The 19,273-nt window shown below is 47.7% G+C and overlaps 1 protein-coding gene across 2 annotated transcripts in view; it reads left to right on the top strand.

The window, feature by feature from the left end:
- Window positions 1-1,324: 1,324 nt before the first annotated feature.
- SHMT1 (serine hydroxymethyltransferase 1) overlaps window positions 1,325-19,273 on the top strand; it is a 38,605-nt gene continuing 20,656 nt past the window's right edge. Inside the window, exons 1-4 of one of the 2 annotated variants that reach the window (XM_017854201.1) lie at window positions 1,325-1,526; window positions 3,948-4,086; window positions 10,112-10,226; window positions 12,347-12,492. In XM_017854201.1, coding sequence (XP_017709690.1) covers window positions 10,131-10,226; window positions 12,347-12,492 — 242 coding nt within the window. In that variant the 5' untranslated portion in view covers window positions 1,325-1,526; window positions 3,948-4,086; window positions 10,112-10,130. The remainder of the gene's footprint in view (window positions 1,527-3,947; window positions 4,087-10,111; window positions 10,227-12,346; window positions 12,493-19,273) is intronic. The other variant, XM_017854200.1, reaches the window with a different exon arrangement.

Genomic DNA, 19,273 nt, shown 5'->3' with positions numbered 1-19,273 from the left:
AGAAACTGGGAGATATCAGTGCTATCTACCTTGCTGTTTACATTTCAGTTCCTTGAGGAAGACATTCCTAGGTCAAAAAGTTGACAAAAGGCCTATCTAGTTTCGAAAAGATTTACGCAGATTTCAAATAGAGAAGAAAACAGTTACAAGTTTTCAAAAGTAAATGCTCAAAGAAAAAGGAGGGGAGGAAAATCTCTTATTTTCAACTGGGAGACTAAAACCTAGTATCTTTAATTTGTATTTGTATTTTTTTGAGACGCTGTCTCAAAAAAAAATTTTTTTTGTATTTTTTTTTTTTTTGAGCTGATGAGGGTCTCACTCTGTTGCCCAGGCTAGAGTACAGAGGCAAGATCATTGCTTACTCTAACCTCTGCCTCCCAGGCTCAAGCGATCCTCCCACTTCAGCCTCCCAAGTAGCTGGGACTACAGGCGACTGCCACCACACCCAGCTAATTTTAAAATTACTTGTAGAGACAAGGTTTCGCCATGTTGCCCAGGCTGGTCTCGAACTCCTAGGCGCATGCCATCTGCCTCGGCCTCCCAAAGTGCTGGAATTACAGGAGTGAGCCACTGCGCCCGGTTTTCATCATTCTTATAATTGTTATTATTATTATTTGACAAATAAATAAATATATGACGCAGCCTCAGGTGATCCTGACATGTGGCCCCGGTTTTTATCATTCTTAACAATAGGTAATGTTCATTGAGTCCTTATTGTGTGTCACTGTTTTATTTATCTTTTTTTTTTTTTTTTTTTGAGACGTTGTCTCGCTCAGTCCCCCAGGCTGGAGTGCAGTGGCGCGATCTCGACTCACTGCAACCTCTTCCTCCCTGGAGGCAACACAGTTAGATGCCCATGTCTACTCCAACCTGGGTGACAGAGTGAGACCCTGTCTCAAAAAAATAAATAAATAAATAACAGTAATAATAATAAAGTGTCTGCTCTTGGATTATACACCTACAGAGTAATAATGTTGCAGTTTGGACCCACATTTGTCCTAATTTAAATGACCACCCTGTTAACTAAAAGTAGTACCATGAACAAAATTCACTCATAATCCCATGGCCCAAGTGACAGGCTTAAGTGAGGAAGGCCCTGTGCAGTCTTCCCGGAAATCTCGGTCCACACACCAGACCTGCAGCCTAAGCGGGTCAGTCCTACAGGTCCCTGCCCCAGGTGCGCAGCTGCACCACGAGGCCTCCAGCCGGCCGGGAGCAGCCAGCCCTGCCCGCAGCTCCGCGGCAGCCAATAGCGCGGGTGCGTTTGGTGGCGGCCCCTGCTTGACTGAGCTCTCTGATTGGGCGCCTTCCGGGGCGGGGCCAAGGCTAAGCCTGGCGCGCGGGGTGCACCTAGCGGAGCGCGAGCTGTCCAGCGCCAAGTTCGGGGTTTGGGGTTGGCGCGGTCCGTCACGTGGCTGGCCCGCGGCGGTGCGCGGGGCGTTGGGTCAGCGGATCTGGGACTCTGGTGGCACCGGCGGCGGCGTAGGACCGAGACGTCGCTAGGCACCTGCGCGGGCCGTGTTCCGGTAGGTGGGCGGCTTCGGGTCTTGGGCCGCGGCGTCTCGGAGCCCGGGGGGTGCTTCGGCGTCCTCGCTGTCCCCCGCCGTACCCGACTCTGCAGCCGGAACGACGGGAGGGGAGCACTTGTGTCGCGCCTGAGCTGGGGGTCGGGCGGTGGCCTGCCGTAGCGCCCCGGTTCCAAGCACATTCGGTACGATGGGGTGGCGCCCCTTGGCCTTTGGCAGGAATGCGAAGGCTTATAGCGGATGTGAGTAGCCGCTCTCTACTGAGCACTTTTCTCGTTGAGCATTTTCAATTTAAACACAACCCCTAGCCTCGCTCCATCACAGCAAAGCTGCAAGTCGAGTGGTACCGTTTCCCCCATTTTACAGGTGAGGAAGGTGGTGGGGCTTGGAGAAAGGAGACAACTTAAATGGCAGAGCCTAGAATAGAACGCGGGTTCTCAAAGCCTGAGCCCCTAAACGTTACGCGCAGGGTCGCTCCACTTTTGACCCGTGCCACCAGATCCCTGTGGGGATCTCTTCCTGTTGCCCGCAATCTGCTACCCCCTGTTCTAGGAGACAAATGTCTCACTGTGAAGTCCTTGGCCTGGTGCCTCTGCTTCGAGATTCCGGGAGTTAAGTGACTCTTGGTCCAGCTGAGGTCAGCACAGATGCGGGCCTTCAATCGGGCAGTTACCCAGAGAATAGACTGGAAACATCAGTTTAGGTTCTTGCAGAAATAACATTGTAGGCCGGGCGCGGTGGCTCATGCCTGTAATCCCCGCACTTTGGGAAGCTGAGGCGGACAGATCACTTGAGGTCAGCAGTTCAAGACCAGCCTGGCCAACATGGTGAAACCCCATCTCTACTAAAAATACAAAAAACACTAGCTGGTCGTGGTGGCACACACCTGTAATAGCAGCTACTGGAAAGGCTGAGGCAGGAGAATCACTTGAACCCGCGAGGTGGAGGTTGCAGTGAGCAGAGATCACACCACTGCACTCCAGCGTGAGTGACAGAGTGAGACTCTATCTAAAAAAAAAAAAAAAAAAAAAAAAGTATTACTTGGGGAAACTTGGAACGGAAGTGGTTAATTGTGTTTTTATTTAGCACAGTGTCCTGAGACAAGGCTTTGGAACTGAAGAGAAACCAGAGTTCAGATTCTGACTCTTATATGACTTTAGACAAGTTAGCTCCCTGGGCCTCAATTTCCTCCTCTGTAAAGAAGAGAACCAAAATCTGTGTGTGAGGTAGAAGATGTGCAACAAGGTAGTTCCCTGAGCACATCCTTGGCTGGATCCACTTGTGTGACAGAGGCCCAGGTAAGATTTGGAGGCATGGGGAGGCTCGTGACCTTGCAGGTGACTTCACTTACTAGGTCTCTTTCCTGGCGTTGAGGATCATGCCACACATGAGCAATGGTGCCTCTACAGAAATATCCATTGTTGTAATGACTGATGTTGCAGTGAGCTGTGTTAGATGGGGGGCTTACCAGGTGTTACAGAATATTAATGAAGATGTCCCTAAAATTCCCAAGTTTCCTCTTTTCTTTTTTTTTTTTGAAATGGAGTCTAGCTCTGTCACTCAGGCTGGAGTGCAGTGGCGTGATCTCGGCTCACTGCAATCTCTACCTCACTGGTTCAAGCTATTCTCCTGTCTCAGCCCCTTGAGTAGCTGGGATTACAGGCATATGCCACCATGCCTGGCTAATTTTTGAATTTTTTTTTTTTTTTTTTTTGAGACGGAGTCTTGCTCTGTTGCCCAGGCTGGAGTGCAGTGGCAGGATCTCAGCTCACTGCAACTTCTACCTCCTGGGTTCAAGTGATTATCCTGCCTCAGCCTTCTGAGTAGCTGGGGTTACAGGTGCGTGCCACACACCCAGCTAATTTTTGTATTTTTAGTTGAGACGGGGTTTTACCATGTTGGTCAGCTGGTCTCAAACTCCTGACCTCAGGTGATCCACCCGCCTCGGCCTCCCAAAGTGCTGGGATTACAGGCGTGAACTACTGCGCCTGACTAATTTTTGTATTTTTAGTAGACACAGGGTTTCACCATATTGGCCAGACTGGTCTCAAACTCGTGACTTCAAGTGATCCACCCACCTTGGCCTCCCAAAGTGCTGGGATTACGGGCATGAGCCACCGCGCCCGGCTGCTTTTTTTTCCTTTTAGAGAGACAGGGGTCTCACTATGTTGCCCAGGTTGCTCGACTCCTGTGGTCCTGTGACTCCCCAGACTTCAGGTGTGCAAGCCTGATTTCTGAACCTTGGCCAGTCACACTTTCTCCTTTGGGCTTTGAACTTGGGGTGCGCTGCACTTGTTTACTGTGTAGGTTGCTCTCATCCCAGATCTCATGCTTGGCTCAGATTTCAGTTCAGGGACATTCCCTGGCCCAGTGTGAAGTAGCCCTGCACCCATTTATTGCATCTTTTTTTTTTTGATACAGGGTCTTCCTCTCTTGCCCAGGCTGGCGTGCTGTGGGAAAATCTCAGCTCACTGCAGCCTCAACCTCTGGGACTCAAGCAATCCTCCTGCCTCAGCCACCCAAAGTAGCTGAGAATACAGGTGCACGCCACCAGGCTCAGGTAATTTTTTGTATTTTTTTTTGTAGAGACAGGGTTTTGCCATGTTGCCTAGGCTGGTCTTGAACTCCTGGGCTCAAGTGGTCTTCTTGCCTCAGCCTCTCAAAGTTCTGGGATTACAAGCATGAACGACCATGCCTGGCCTTATGTATTTCTTTTTTTTTTTTGAGATGGAGTCTTGTCCTGTCACCCAGGCTGGAGTGCAATGGCATGATCTTGGCTCACTGCAACCTCCATCTGCTGGGTTCAAGCGATTCTCCTTCCTCAGCCTCACAAGTAGCTGGGATTACAGGTAGGTGCCACCACACCTGGCTAATTTTTGCATTTTTTATTTTTTATTTTTTATTTTTTATTTTTTTTTTATTTTTTTTTGAGACGGAGTCTTGCTCTGTCGCCCAGGCTGGAGCGCAGTGGCCGGATCTCAGCTCACTGCAAGCTCCGCCTCCCGGGTTCCCGCCATTCTCCTGCCTCAGCCTCCCGAGTAGCTGGGACTGCAGGCGCCCGCCACCTTGCCCGGCTATTTTTTTGTATTTTTTAGTAGAGACGGGGTTTCACCGTGTTAGCCAGGATGGTCTCGATCTCCTGACCTCGTGATCCGCCCATCTCGGCCTCCCAAAGTGCTGGGATTACAGGCTTGAGCCACCGCACCCGGCCTTTTTTGCATTTTTAGTAGAGAGGGTTTCACCTTGTTGGCCACACTGGTCTTGAACTCCTGACCTCAACTAATCCACTCGCCTTGGCCTACCATGGTACTGAGATTACAGTTGTGAGCCACAGTGCCTGGCCTGTGTTTCTTAATTGTTTATAATTTGTTTCTTATAAGAGCAGGACCTCTGTCTTAGTAACCTCTGTATTCTTAGTGCCTATCTGTGTGCCTGGGATATAAGAGTTGTTCAATAAATGTTGATTGAATGAATTCATTGTAGGCTAGTAGTGGAGTAGACCTCTTAGATATCAAAAACTTATTTTGGACTTTTTTTTTTTTTTTTTTCTTTTTGAGAGATAGGGTCTCACTCCGTCATCCAGGCTGGAGAGCAGTGGCAAAATCATAGTTTTTGGCAGCCTCGACCTCCTGGGCCCAAGTAATCCTCTCACCTCAGCCTCTCAAGTAGTTGAGACTACAGGCATCCACCATCATGTCATCCAGCTAATTTTTAATTTTTTTTTTTTTTTTTCTGAGATGATGTCTTGCTCTGTCACCCAAGCTGAAGTGCAGTGGCGCGGTCTTTGCTCACTGCAACCTCCGCCTCCCGGGTTCAAGTGATTCTTCTGCCTCAGCCTCCCGAGTAGCTGAGTAACTACAGGCGCATGCCACCACACCCGGCCAATTTTTGTATTTTTAAGATACAGGGTTTCGACGTGCTGGCCAGGCTGGTCTCAAACTCCTGACCTCGGGTGATCTCCCCGCCTTGGCCTCCCAAAGTGCTGGGATTATAGACGTGAGCAACTGTGCCCGGCTGTTTTTTTTTTTTTTTTTTGAGACAGAGTCTCACTTTGTCACCCAGGCTGGAGTGCAGTGGCGCGATCTCGGCTCACTGCAACCTCCACCTCCTGGATTCAAGCAATTCTACTGCCTCAGCCTCCTGAGTAACTGGGACTACAGGCATGGGCCACCACACCCAGCTAATTTTTGTATTTATAGTAGAGACCGGGTTTCACCATATTGGCCAGGCTGGTCTCAAACTCCTGACTTTGTGATCTGCCCACCTTGGCCTCCCAAAGTGCTAGGATCACCGGCATGAGCCACCGCGCTGGGCCTAATTTTTTTTTTTGAGACTGAGTCTCACTCTCTCCCAGGCTGGAGTGCAGTGGGGTGATCTTGGCTCACTGCAACCTCTGCCTCCTGGGTTCAAGCGATTTTCCTACCTCAGCCTCCTACATAGCTGGGATTACAGGGGCCTGCCTCTATGCCCGTCTAATTTTTGTATTTTTAGTAGAGACGGGGTTTCGCCATATTGGCCAGGCTAGTCTCCAACTCCTGACCTCAGGTGATCCACCTGCATTGGCCTCCCAAAGTGCTGGGGTTACAGGTGTGAGCCACTGTGCCTGGCAAAAAAAATTTTTTTTTGAGATGGAGTCTCAGTTTGTTGCCAGGCTGCAGTGTAGTGGTGCAATCTCTGCTCACTACAATCTCCACCTCCCGGGTTCAAGCCATTCTCCTGCCTCAGCCTCCTGAGTAGCTGGAATTACAGGCGGGCGCCACCACACCTGGCTAATTTTAGTATTTTTAGTGGAGATGGGGTTTCACCATGTTGGCCAAGATGGTCTTGACCTCCTGACCTTGTGGTCTGCCCGCCTCGGCCCCGCAAAATGCTGGGATTACAGGCGTGAATCACTGTGCCTGACCGTTTTTTTTTTTTTTTTTTTTGAGACGGAGTCTCGCTTTGTTGCCCAAACTGGAGTGCAGCGGCCGGATCTCAGCTCACTGCAAGCTCCGCCTTTCGGGTTCACGCCATTCTCCTGCCTCAGCCTCCCGAGTAGCTGGGACTATAGGTGCCCGCCACGTCGCCCGGCTAGTTTTTTGTATTTTTTTTTTTTTAGTAGAGACGGGGTTTCACCGTGTTAGCCAGGATGGTCCCGATCTCCTGACCTTGTGATCCGCCCGTCTCGGCCTCCCAAAGTGCTGGGATTACAGGCTTGAGCCACTGCACCTGGCCTGACCTTTTTTTAAAAATTTTATTTTTGAGACACAATATCACTCTGTCATCCAGACTGGAGTGCAATGGCACATTCTTGGCTCACTGCAGCCTCCACCTCCCAGGCTCAAGTAAGTCTCATGCTTCAGGTGTATGCCACCACACCCAACTAATTTTTTATATTTTTAGTAGAGACAGCCATGTTAGCCAGGCTGGTCTCAAACTCCTGGCCTCAAGCTGATCTGCCCACTTCAGGCTTCCAAAGTGCTGGGATTACAGACGTGAGCCACCTTGCCCAGCCTAATTTCTAAATTTTTGTAGAGACGTGGTTTCACTGTGTTGCCTAGGCTGTGGTTAACTCCTAGGTTCAAAGGATCCCCCATCCTTGACCCCACTAAGTGCTGGGATTACAGGCATAAGCCACCATGCCAGGCCTTTTTTTTTTCCTTCCCTGAGACGGAGTCTTGCTTTGTCATCTAGGCTGGAGCGCAGTGGTGTGTTCTTGGCTCACTGCAACCTCCATCTCCCGTGTTCAAGCAATTCTCCTGTCTCAGCCTCCCAAGTAGCTGGGATTACAGGCGCCCGCCACCACACCCGGCTAATTTTTGTATTTTTAGTAGAGATGGGGTTTCACCATGTTGGCCAGACTGGTCTTGAACTTCTGGCCTTAGGTGATCTGCCTGCCTTGGCCTCCCAAAGTACTGGGATTACAGGCGTGAGCCTCTGGGGCTAGCCAAACCTGTAATTCTTTAGGAAGATTTATATTCAAACAAGTCCTTTTTTTAAAAAACAAACAAACAATAAAACCACACAGGGTCTTACTCTGTCACCCAGGCTAGAGTGCACTGCCACAATCACGGCTCATTGCAACCTCTAGCTTCCAGGCTCAGGTGATCCTCCCACCTCAGCCTCCTGAATAGCTGGGACTACAGATGCATGCCGCCACCACCAGCTAATAATTTGTATTTTTTGTAGAGATGGGGCTTCACCATGTTGCCCAGGCCAATCTTGAACTCCTGGGCTCAAGTGATCCTCCTGCCTCAGCCTCCCAAAGTGCTGGAATTACAGGCATGAGCCACCACACCCAGCCCAAGTACATATTTTAACTAACAGCTTCACAGGAACTCTGTGGAGTACTTAGAGCATGTGCTTTGGGGTTTTGAGTCCTATCTCTGTGGCTAACTTGTTGTACAGCCCTGGGCTAAGATATTTTACTTTTCTTTGAAACAGAGTCTCGCTCTGTCGCCAGGCTGGAGTGCAGTGGCGGTCTTGGCTCACTGCAACCTCCGACTCCCGGGTTCAAGCAATTCTCCTGCCTCAGCCTCCCGGGTAGCCGGGATTACAGGCGCCTGCCACTATGCCCGGATAATTTTTGTATTTTTAGTAGAAATGGGGTTTCACGGTGTTGGATAGGATGGTCTCGATCTCCTGACCTTGTGATCTGCCCACCTTGGCCTCCTAAAGTGCTGGGATTACAGGCGTGAGCCACTGCGCCAGGCCGCAATATTTTACTTTTCTAACCTCGCTTATTTTTCTTTCTTTAGTTCTTTTTTTTTTTTTAAGAGTCCTAGACTCAGTAGCTAGGACTATAGGCCCATCCCACCATGCCCAGCTAATTTTTTTTTTTTTGTAGCCATGCCCAGGCTGGTCTTGAACTCCTGGCCTCCCAAAGTGCTGGGATTACAGGTGTGAGTTGCCATGCCTGGCCCTGAGCCTCATTTTCATTATTTGAAGTATGAAATACATTAACACATTAAAGTGTTGCTAGGATTAAAATGAAGTCCTTATATATTCAAAAATCATATAGAGATTTTTGAGGCCCTTCTTATAGCAAAATTCCCATTTACATTTTTCTGGAGCCTGGAGAAATGTGTCCAGACTGAGTGAATAGGTGCTATTTGCTGTACTTACATTATCATTTATAAAATACTACTGGTGATCATCCTGGAAGGATGATCCCAACTGCCTATATCCTGTTCATCATTAACTTGTTTGTCCCAAAAAAATCTTTGGAAAAGTTGCTAAATAGTGAATATTTACTATGTTATGAGAGCCTGCCAGTTCAAGTCAATGATTCATCTGTTCAGTCATTTGGAAAATACTCTTTTTTTTTTTTTTTTTGAGACGGAGTCTTGCTCTGTGGCCAGGTTGGAGTGCAGTGGTGTGATCTCGGCTCACCACAAGCTCCGCCTCCCAGGTTCAAGCGATTCTTCTGCTTCAGCCTCCCGAGTAGCTGGGACTACAGGTGCGTGCTACCACGTCCAGCTCATTTTTTGTATTTTTAGTAGAGACAGGGTTTCACCATGTTGGTCAGTATGGTCTTGAACTCCAGACCTCATGATCTGCCCACCTCGGCCTCCCAAAGTGCTGTAATTACAGGCATGAGCCACCACACCTGGCCGGAAAGTATTCTTCATATATAGCGGTGTTGGGTACCGCAGGTGATTTTTAAAAAAGTAACACTCAGTCCTTACCTTCATGGAATTTAGTTTAGTTATGGGAGATAAGCTATACCCATGAGAAGTTTGGCTGAGAGGAGGCGGAGTTGGACTGCCTGCAAGTGGGGAGGAGGGTCAGTTCTCATTTCTGAGGGAGATGAGCTGACGTCTGCAATTCGGAAAGGAACCAGAAGTTCCACACAGTGGTTTTGCAATAGAATATGCTCATGTTTACCAAGCGATTCTGAGGGAAAGGCTAAAAAATTGTATTAGTTTAGCAACTTGATAGAACTAACAGGTTGTGATGAACTTTGATTAAATGTAATGCTGGGGTGGGGCATGGCAGCTTACGCCTGTAATCCCAGCACTTTGGGAGGCAGATCACTTGAGTTCAAGACCAGCCTGACCAACATGGTAAAACTCCATCTCTGAAAAATACAGAAATTAGCCAGACATAGTGATGCACACCTGTAGTCCCAGCTACTCGGGAGGCTGAGGCAGGAGAATCACGTGAACCCAGGAGGCGGAGGTTGCAGTGAGCCAAGATCACGCCATTGCACTCCAGCCTGGGTGACAGACTGAGACTCTTGTCTCAAAAAAATAAAAATAAATAGGTGGGGTGTGGTGGCTGATGCCTGTAATCCCAGCATTTTGGGAGGCCAACACAGGTGGATCACAAGTTCAGGAGATTGAGACCATCCTGGCTAACACAGTGAAACCCCATCTCTACTAAAAATACACAAAATTAGCCGGGCGTGGTGGCACGTGCCTGTAGTCAAAAGGCTGAGGCAGGAGAATCGCTTGAACCTGGAAGGCGGAGATTGCAGTGAGCTGAGATCACCCCACTGCAGTCCAGTCTGGGCAACAGAGCAAGACTCCATCTCAAAAATAAATAAATAAACTAAAAAAATCAATTTAATGCTGGAAGCTACACACGTATTTCCCATTTTTTAGGCAGCTTCGAACCAGTGCAATGGAGATGCCAGTCAATGGGGCCCCCAAGGATGCTGACCTGTGGTCCTCACATGACAAGATGCTGGCGCAGCCCCTGAAAGACAGTGATGTTGAGGTGAGATCTGTGTGGAGTGTTCACAGATATTTTTATGTTGGAGGCCTTAATTTAAATCTCTAGTTCTAACTACAAATTAATTAGGGACAGCCTTGAAATGAGTATTATCCTGCTGGATTTACAGGTGGTGGCAGACAAAATGGCTACAAATCCTTTGAGAGTAAATTTAAAGATTGTGGGTTTCTCAAAAGTGTGGAGCACTGTGCAGGGTGCTCTGGAGAAAAGCAGAGAAGGGGAGAGATCACTGACAGTTGACCCTTTCCTGACAGTTCACAGGGAATATAGATCTATCTAGACATCTGGAAACACCTTTATTTTATTTTACTTGTTTATTTATTTTTTTGAGACAGAGTTTCACTCTTGTTGCCCAGGCTGGAGTGCAATGGCATGATCTTGGCTCATTGCAACCTCCACCTCCTGGGTTCAAGGGATTCTCCAGCCTCAGCCTCCCGAGTAGCTGGGATTACAGGCACCCACCACCGTGCCCGGCTATTTTTTTTTTTTTTTTTTTTTTTGAGACATAGTCTTGCTCTGTTGCTCAGACTGGAGTGCAATGTCTCCATCTCGGCTCACTGCATGCTCCGCCTCCCAGGTTCACGCCATTCTCCTGCCTTAGCCTCCCGAATGGCTGGGACTACAGGCGCCAGCCACCACGCCAGCTAATTTTTTATATTTTTTTTTTTTTAGTAGAGATGGGGTTTCACTGTGTTAGCCAGGATGGTCTTGACCTCCTGACCTCGTGATCCGCCCGTCTCAGCCTCCCAAAGTGCTGGGATTACAGGCATGAGCCACCACGTTGGGCCTAAGTTTTGTGTTTGTAGTAGAGATGGGATTTCGCCATGTTGGCCAGGATGGTCTGGAACTCCTGACTACAGCTGATCCACCCGCCTCGGTCTCCCAAAATGCTGGGATTACAGGCATGAGCCACTGTGCCCAGCCTTGTTTTTATGAAAGCTTTATTGAGATATCACTCATTTGCCATACAATTTAGTGGTTTTTAGTATATTCATAGTCAATTTTAGAACATTTTTATCCCCCCAGAAAGAAACCTTGAACCCATTAGCAGTCAACCCAAACTCCCCAACCCTGGTCAGTCACTCATCTACTTTCTATCTCTATGAATTTGCTGAAATATCTTTTCATTTTTGAGACAGGGTCTCATTGTCACTCAGGCTGGAGTACAGTGCCGTGCTCTTGCCTCAGTTCACTGCAGCCTCCGCCTCCTGGGCTCAAGTGATCCTTCTACTTTGGCCTCCTGAGTTGCTGGGACTACAAGTGCATGCCACCACACCTGGCTGATTTTTTGTGTTTTTTGGTGGAGGCAGGGTTTCACCATACTGCCCAGGCTGGTCTTGAACTCCTGGGCTCAATCAACCTGCCTTAGTCTCCTGAAGTGCTGGGATTACAGGTGTGAACCACCGTGCCTGGCCTAAAGCATCTTTTCTTTTAAGGAAGAGGAACAAGGAATAAGGTTCAGGGAGGGAGAAACTTGGTGAAATGTAGGGATAAAAATAACAGGATGGTGATGTTAAAATTAGATGGGATGCTTAAAGATAACTTTCTCTTTAGTCATTTTGTTTTTCTTTTTTTGAGATGAAGTCTGGCTCTTATTTCCCAGGCTGGAGTGCGATGGCGCGATCTCGGCTCACTGCACCCTCCACCTCCTGGATTCATGCCATTCTCCAGCCTCAGCCTCCTAAGTAGCTGGGACTACAGGCACCCACCACCATGCCTGGCTAATTTTTTTTGTATTTTTAGTAGAGACGGGGTTTCACCGTGTTAACCAGGATGATCTGGATCTCCTGACCTTGTGATCCGCCCGCCTCGACCTTCCAAAGTGTTTGGATTACAGGCTTGAGCCACTGTGCCCGGCCCATTTTGTTTTTCTTAGTTCATTGATTAGTGCTTTCTCAGATACTAAAACCTTTGAGGAGGATTCATTCTATTCCTTAAGTGTTATGAGAGTCCTTGATGTTATTTGGATTAAGGTCAGCTTCTGAAGGCACCATCAATATTAATGTGAAAGAGTGTCTTTTCCCTTTAGGAGGCTGTAATTTGGATCAGAGCAAAATTTTAAACTAAAATTTCCAAATATCAAGCATCTGTTTTCTTCTCCTAAGGTTTACAACATCATTAAGAAGGAGAGTAACCGGCAGAGGGTTGGATTGGAGCTGATTGCCTCGGAGAATTTCGCCAGCCGAGCAGTTTTGGAGGCCCTAGGCTCTTGCTTAAATAACAAATACTCTGAGGGGTACCCGGGCCAGAGGTATGTGAATCTCTTCAAAGGCCTGATTCTGCCACAGTCATAGGGAGTATTGAATCAGCCTAGGACCTAAACAATTTGGAAATTTCAGAAAACAGCAAGCTTCCCAACTGTAGGATTTCTGTTCCACACCTGCTCTCTGACATAACTCTTTTATTCCCAGCATGTGATAACACTGAAGAGCTCGGCGCAGGTGTACTCCGGGGCACATTTCATAGTCCTCTGGGGGCTTTCTAGAAAAATAGGCCAGTTTGTAAGGAGTATTGAGCCACTGGACTGGTGTGTGGCCTCTGTCTAGAAAAGGTCAGTGTCATCTGAGGGAGGCTGCAGAAGGTGGCCATTGCCATGTGAGTCATCGAGTCTGTATTGGAAATGGTGTGGAAGTGGAGGCTGAATCTGTAATACTGGAAACCATTTCTGCATTATAAATGTTGGATTTACACATGCAGTGGCTTTCAGTTAACTCTTTCACCCTCAGAATTACAGTGTTATATTCGTTTTCATTTTTTGCCGTCATCATCAGGCAAAGAAAAGAAATTACAGAATTAGACATGGCTTTTGCAAATGTGTGGATTTTTGTCCCAAAGGAAATGGAAAGAAATGTCACTCTTGGAGAAGGAATTGCCATTTTGTCCTGAGATGCCCCTGAAGCTCTATGTAGAAGACAGAATCAAGTTGAAGGCATTGTCTTTCTCCTACTGTGAATAACTAACTTTTGTATTGTGACTTGAAAAATTCACCAGGTGTTTTCTTTCTTTCTTTCTCTCTCCTTTCTTTTTCCTTTCTTCTTTCAGGCTAAGGTATTTTGTTAACACCAGGTGTTTTCTTTCTTTCTTTTTTTTTTCTTTTTGAGACATGGTGTGTCTCTCACCCAGGCTGAAGTGCAGTGGTGTGATCAAGGTTGACTGCAGCCTTGGCCTCCTGAACTCAAGCCATCCTCCCACCTCAGCCTCCTGAGTCACTGGGACTGTAGGCACACACCACCACACCCAGCTAATTTTTTGTAGAGACACAGAGTTTCACCATGTTGCCCAGGCTGATCTCCATCTCCTGAGCTCAAGCGATCCACCCACCTCGGCCTCCCAGAGTGCTGGGATTAGAGCTATGAGCCACTGCACCCGATCCACACCAGGTGTTTTCACAACTAATATTTCATTTGATTCTCACAGCAATGTATCGGGCAAGGGGTGATGTTTTCTACATTTTTAAGAAGGGGACTGAGTGTGGTGGCTCACCCCTGTAATCTCAGTGCTTTAAGAGGCCAGGGCAGAGGATCATTTGAGGCTAGGAATTTGAGACCAGCCTGGGCAATATAGTGAGATGCTGTCTCCAAAACAAAATTTAAAAATTAGCCAGGCATGGTGGCATGCACCTGTAGTCTCAGTTACTCAAGAGACTGAGGTGGAGTATTGCTTGAGCCCAGGAGATCAAAGGCTGCAGCGAGCTATTATTTTGCCAGTGCACTCCAGCTGGGGTGACAGAATGAGACCCTGTTTCTAAAGTAAAAAAAAAAAAAAAAAAAAAAAAAAAAAAAAAAAAAAAAACCACAACTTAAATAGAAGTGTAATTACATCGTGTATTCACGTTAAAGGGCTTTCTTTTTTCTTTTTTTCTAAGACGGAGTATCACTGTTGCCAGGCTGGAGTGTAGTGGCACAATCTCGGCTCACTGCAACCTCCACCTCCCAGGTTCAAGCAGTTCTCCTGCCTCAGCTTCCCGAATAGCTGGGACTACAGCTGCACGCCACCACCCCCCAGCTAATTTTTTGTATTTTTAGTAGAGACGGTGTTTCACCATGTCGGCTAAGCTGGTCTTGATCTCCTGACCTTATGATCCACCCGCCTCAGTCTCCCAAAGTGCTGGGAGTACAGGCGTGAGCCACTGCGCCCAGCCAATTAAAGGGCTCTTTTAAAAGGCAATTATTACGTTTTCATTATCAGATTTTATTAATATAATTTAATATTAATCTATCTTTGGAACATTATTTATAATCGAGGCAATATTTGAAAACAATAGGCAAGGTGTGGTGGTTCACACCTGTAATCCCAGCACTTCGGGAGGCTGAGGCAGGTGGATCACCTGAGGTCAGGAGTTCGAGACCAGCCTGGTCAACATGTCAAAACCCCGTCTCTACTAAAAATACAAAAATTAGCCAGATGTGGAGGCGCATGCCTGTAACCCCAGCTACTCTGGAGGCTGAGGTAGGAGAATTGCTTGAACTCGGAGGCAGAGAGAGGTTGCAGTGAGCTGAGACTGCACCACTGCACTCCAGCTTGGGAGACAGAGCAATATTCTATCTCAGAAAAAAAAAAAAGAAAACAATATTGACCTAACATTAACGTCTTTGCTTGATACAAACTTAAAGTTCTGGGCTTAAAAAAAATAGTTATGTATGTATGAATAAATGAATGACAAGGTCTCGTTGTCTTGCCCAGGCTGGCATGCAGTGGTGCAATCTCAACTCACTACAGCCTCAAACTCCTGGACTCAAGCAATCCTCCTGCCCCAGCCTCTCTGTAGCTAGGACTACAGGTGCGTGCCACCACACCAGGCTAATTTTTAACAGACACAAGGTCTTGCTATGTTGCCCAGGCTGATTTCAAACTCCTGGCCTCAAGCAGTCTTCCCACTTTAGCCTTCCATATTACTAGGATTACAAGTGTGAACCACCACATCTGGCCTATTTATTTTTTATTTATTTTTATTTTTTTGAGACAGAGTTTTGCTCTTGTTGCCCAGGGTGGAGTGCAATGGTGCAATCTCGGCTCACCACAACCTCCACCTCCTGGGTTCAAGCAATTCTCCTGCCTCAGCCTCCCCAATAGCTGGGAATACAGGTATGCACCACCACGCCTGGCTAATTTTGTATTTTTAGTAGAGATGGGGTTTCTCCATGTTGGTCAGGCTGGTCTCCAACTCCTGACCTCAGGTGATCCGCCCACCTCGGCCTCCCAAAGTACTGGGATTACAAATGTGAGCCACCACACCTGGCCCGGCCTATTTTTTTTTTTTTAGAGATAGGGTCTCACTCTGTTGCTCCAGCTGAAGTGCAGTGGTATAATCAAAGCTCACTGCAATCTCCAACTCCCGGGCTCAAGTGATCCTCCCACCTCAGCCTTCCAAGTAGCTAGGACTACAGGTGCAAGCCACTATACTTAGCTCATTTTTAAAATATTTTGTAGCGCTGATATCTCACTATGTCCCAGCTGGTCTTGAACTCCTGGCCTCAAGCAGTTCTCCCACCTCAGCCTTCCAAATCTCTGAGATTACAGACATGAGCCATTACATGTAATTACTTTAATTTTCTTTTTTTTTTTTGAGACTGAATCGCACTGCGATGACCAGGCTGGAGTGCAGTGGGGTGATCTCAGCTCACTGCAACCTCTACCTCCTGGATTCAAGTGATTCTCCTGCCTCAGCCTCCCGAGCAGCTGGGATTACAGGTGCCCACTACCATTCCCAGCTGATTTTTGTATTTTTAGTAGAGACAGGGTTTCACCATATTGGCCAAGCTGGTCTTGAACTCCTGACCCCAAGTAATCCGCCCACCTCGGCCTCCCAAAGTGCTGAGATAACAGGCGTGAGCCACAATGCCTGGCCTGTATCTTTCTTTTTTTTTTTTTTTTTTGAGAGGGTGTCTTGCTCTGTCGCCCAGGCTGGAGTGCAGTGGTGCCATCTCGGCTCACTGCAAGCTCCGCCTCCCGGGTTCACACCATTCTCCTACCTCAGCCCCCAGAGTAGCTGGGACTACAGGCACTCGCCACCACACCCTGCTAATTTTTTTGTATTTTTAGTAGAGACGGGGTTTCACCATGTTAGCCAGGATGATCTCAATCTCCTGACTTGTGATCTGCCTGCCTCGGCCTCCCAAAGTGCTGGGATTACAGGCGTGAGCCACTGCACCCAGCCCCAGTTTTGTTTTTTTATATAGTCTTGTTCAGTTGCCCATGCTGAACTGCAGTGGTGCAACCTTGGCACACTGCAACCTCCACCTCTCAGGCTCAACCCATCCTCCCACCTCAGCCTCCCAAGTAGCTGGGACTACAGACGTATGCCACCATGCCCGCTCATTTTTTTGTAATTTTAATAGAGACAGGGTTTCACCATGTTGACCAGGCTGGTCTTGAACTCCTGACCTCAAATGTTCTGCCTGCCTTGGCCTCCCAAAGTGCTGAGATGATAGGCATGAGCCGCCATTCCTTGCCTAAAAAGATTTTTTAACAGTTTTGAAATGTATCATGGGCTGTAAAGTTTACCCATTTAAAATGTACAGTTCAATAGAAACCCCCTCTAATTGTGGTAAAATAAAAATATATATAACATATAGGGTATAGTTTCTTTCTCTTTTTTATTTTTTTGAGATGGGGTCTCACTCTCTTGCCCAAGCTGGAGTCCAGTGGCCCGATCTTGGCTCACTGTAGCCTCTGCCTCCTGGGTTCAAACGATTCTTGTGCCTCCTAAGTAGCTGGGATTACAGGCACGGTGCCACCATTTCTGGCTATTTTTTGTATTTTTAGTAGAGACAGGGTTTCACCATGTTAGTTAGGCTGGCAATTTAAACCTTTTTTTTTGGAGACAGGGTCTTGCTCTGTTTCCCAGGCTGGAGTGCAGTAGTGCAGTCATAGCTCACTGCAGCCTGGAACTGCAGCCTAGGAAACAAGCTCCTCCTGCCGGGTTTACACCATTCTCCTGCCTCAGCCTCCTGAGTAGCTGGGACTACAGGCGCCGGCCACCTCGCCCGGCTAGTTTTTTGTATTTTTTAGTAGAGACGGGGTTTCACCGTGTTAGCCAGGATGGTCTCGATCTCCTGACCTCGTGATCCGCCCGTCTCGGCCTCCCAAAGTGCTGGGATTACAGGCTTGAGCCACCGCGCCCGGCCTTAACTATTTTTTAAGTGTACAGCTCAGTGACATTATGTGTATGCACATTGTTGTGTAACCATCACCACCACCCATCCCCAGAACTTTTTTATCTTGCAGAAATGAAACTCTGTATCCATTAAATAATAACTTCTGCTAATCAGCATATGAGAAATGATCGGCTGGGCGCGGTGGCTCACGCATGTAATCCCAGCACTTTGGGAGGCCGAGGTGGGCAGCTCACTCGAGGCTAGGAGTTCGAGACTGGTCTGGCCAGCATGGTCAAACACTGGCTCTACTAAAAATACAAAATTTAGCCAGGCATTGTGGTGCACACCTGTAATCCCAGCTACTCAGAAGGCTGAGGTGTGAGGATTGCTTGAACCCGGGAGGCAGAGGTTGCAGTGAGCCAAGATCGCGCCACTACACTCCAGCCTGGGCAACAGAGCGAGACTCTGTCTCAGAAAAAAAGTACATGAGATGATGGATATGATAATTAGCTTGACTTAATCATCTCACAATGTATACATATGCCAAAATACCACATTAGGGCCAGGCGTGGTAGCTCATGTCTGTAATCCTAGCACTTTGGGAGGCCGAGGCAGGCAGATTCCCTGAGCTCAGGAGTTCAAGACCAGTCTAGGCAACATGGTGAAACCCCGTCTCTACTAAAAATACAAAAAATTAGCTAGGCGTGGTGGTGCGCACCTGTAGTCTCAGCTGCTTGGGAGGCTGAGGCAGAATTGCTTGAACCCAGGAGGCAGAGGTTGCAGTGAGCCAAGATCGCGCCATTGCACTCCAGCCTGGGTGACAGAACAAGACTCTGTCTCAAGAAAAAAAAAAAAAATTAGATGAATTTACAGTGTATAATGTGATTTTTTTAATGGGAAATTTTATGTTACATTTTTTAAAAAACAAAAGGAAATACATTTATATTTTAATTTTTAAGCTTTTTGTGACAGCCCACAATGGCTCACACCTGTAATCCTAACACTTTGGGAGCCTGAGATGGGAAGATCGCTTGAGACCAGGAGTTTGAGACCAGCCTTGGCAACATAAGGAGACCCTTTCTCTGCAAAAAAGTAAAAAATTAGTTGGGTGTGGTACACATGGGCTTGTAGCCCCAACTCCTCAGGAGCCTGAGGCAGGGGAAGATTGCTTGAGCCTAGGAGTTCTAGGCTGCAGTAAGCTATGATTTCACCACTGCACTCCTGCCTGGGTGACAGAACAAGACCCTGTCTCTTATTTTTTTATTTTTTTAAAAAAAAGCTTTTCGTGATCACAGGGTCTAAAAGCTAAAAATTATTGGTTAGGCTGTGTGCAGTGGCTCACGCCTGTAATCCCAGCACTTTGGGAGGCGGAGGCGGGCAGATAACCTGAGGTCGGGAGTTCAAGACCAGCCTGGCCAACATGGAGAAACCCTGTCTCTACTGAAAATACAAAAATTAGCCAGGCATGGTGGTGGACACCTGTAGTCCCAGCTACTCAGGAGGCTGAAGCAGGAGAATCGCTTGAACCCAGGAGGTGGAGGGTGCAGTGAGGCGAGATTGTGCCATTGTACTCCAGTCTAGGCAACAAGTGGGAAACTCTATCTCAAAAAAAAAAAAAAAAATTACTGGTTTAGGCCAGGCATGGTGGCTCACGCCTGTAATCCCAGCACTTTGGGAGACTGAGGCAGGTGGATTACGAGGTCAGTTGTTCGAGACCAGCCTGACCAACATGGTGAAACCCCGTCGCTACTAAAAATACAAAAATTAGCTAGGCCTGGTGGCATGTGCCTATAATCCCAGCTACTCAGGAGGCTGAGGCAGGAGAATTGCTTGAACCCAGGAGGCAGAGGTTGCAGTGAGCCGAGATCACGCCACTGCACTCCAGCCTGGGCGACAGAGCGAGACTGTCTCAAAAAAAAAAAAAAAAAAAATTAA

The sequence above is a fragment of the Rhinopithecus bieti genome, unplaced genomic scaffold, assembly GCF_001698545.2.
Source record: "Rhinopithecus bieti isolate Rb0 unplaced genomic scaffold, ASM169854v2 scaffold_37555, whole genome shotgun sequence".
In the NCBI taxonomy this organism is placed as follows: domain Eukaryota; kingdom Metazoa; phylum Chordata; class Mammalia; order Primates; family Cercopithecidae; genus Rhinopithecus; species Rhinopithecus bieti.
This window is presented reverse-complemented; position numbering and strand designations above follow the sequence as displayed.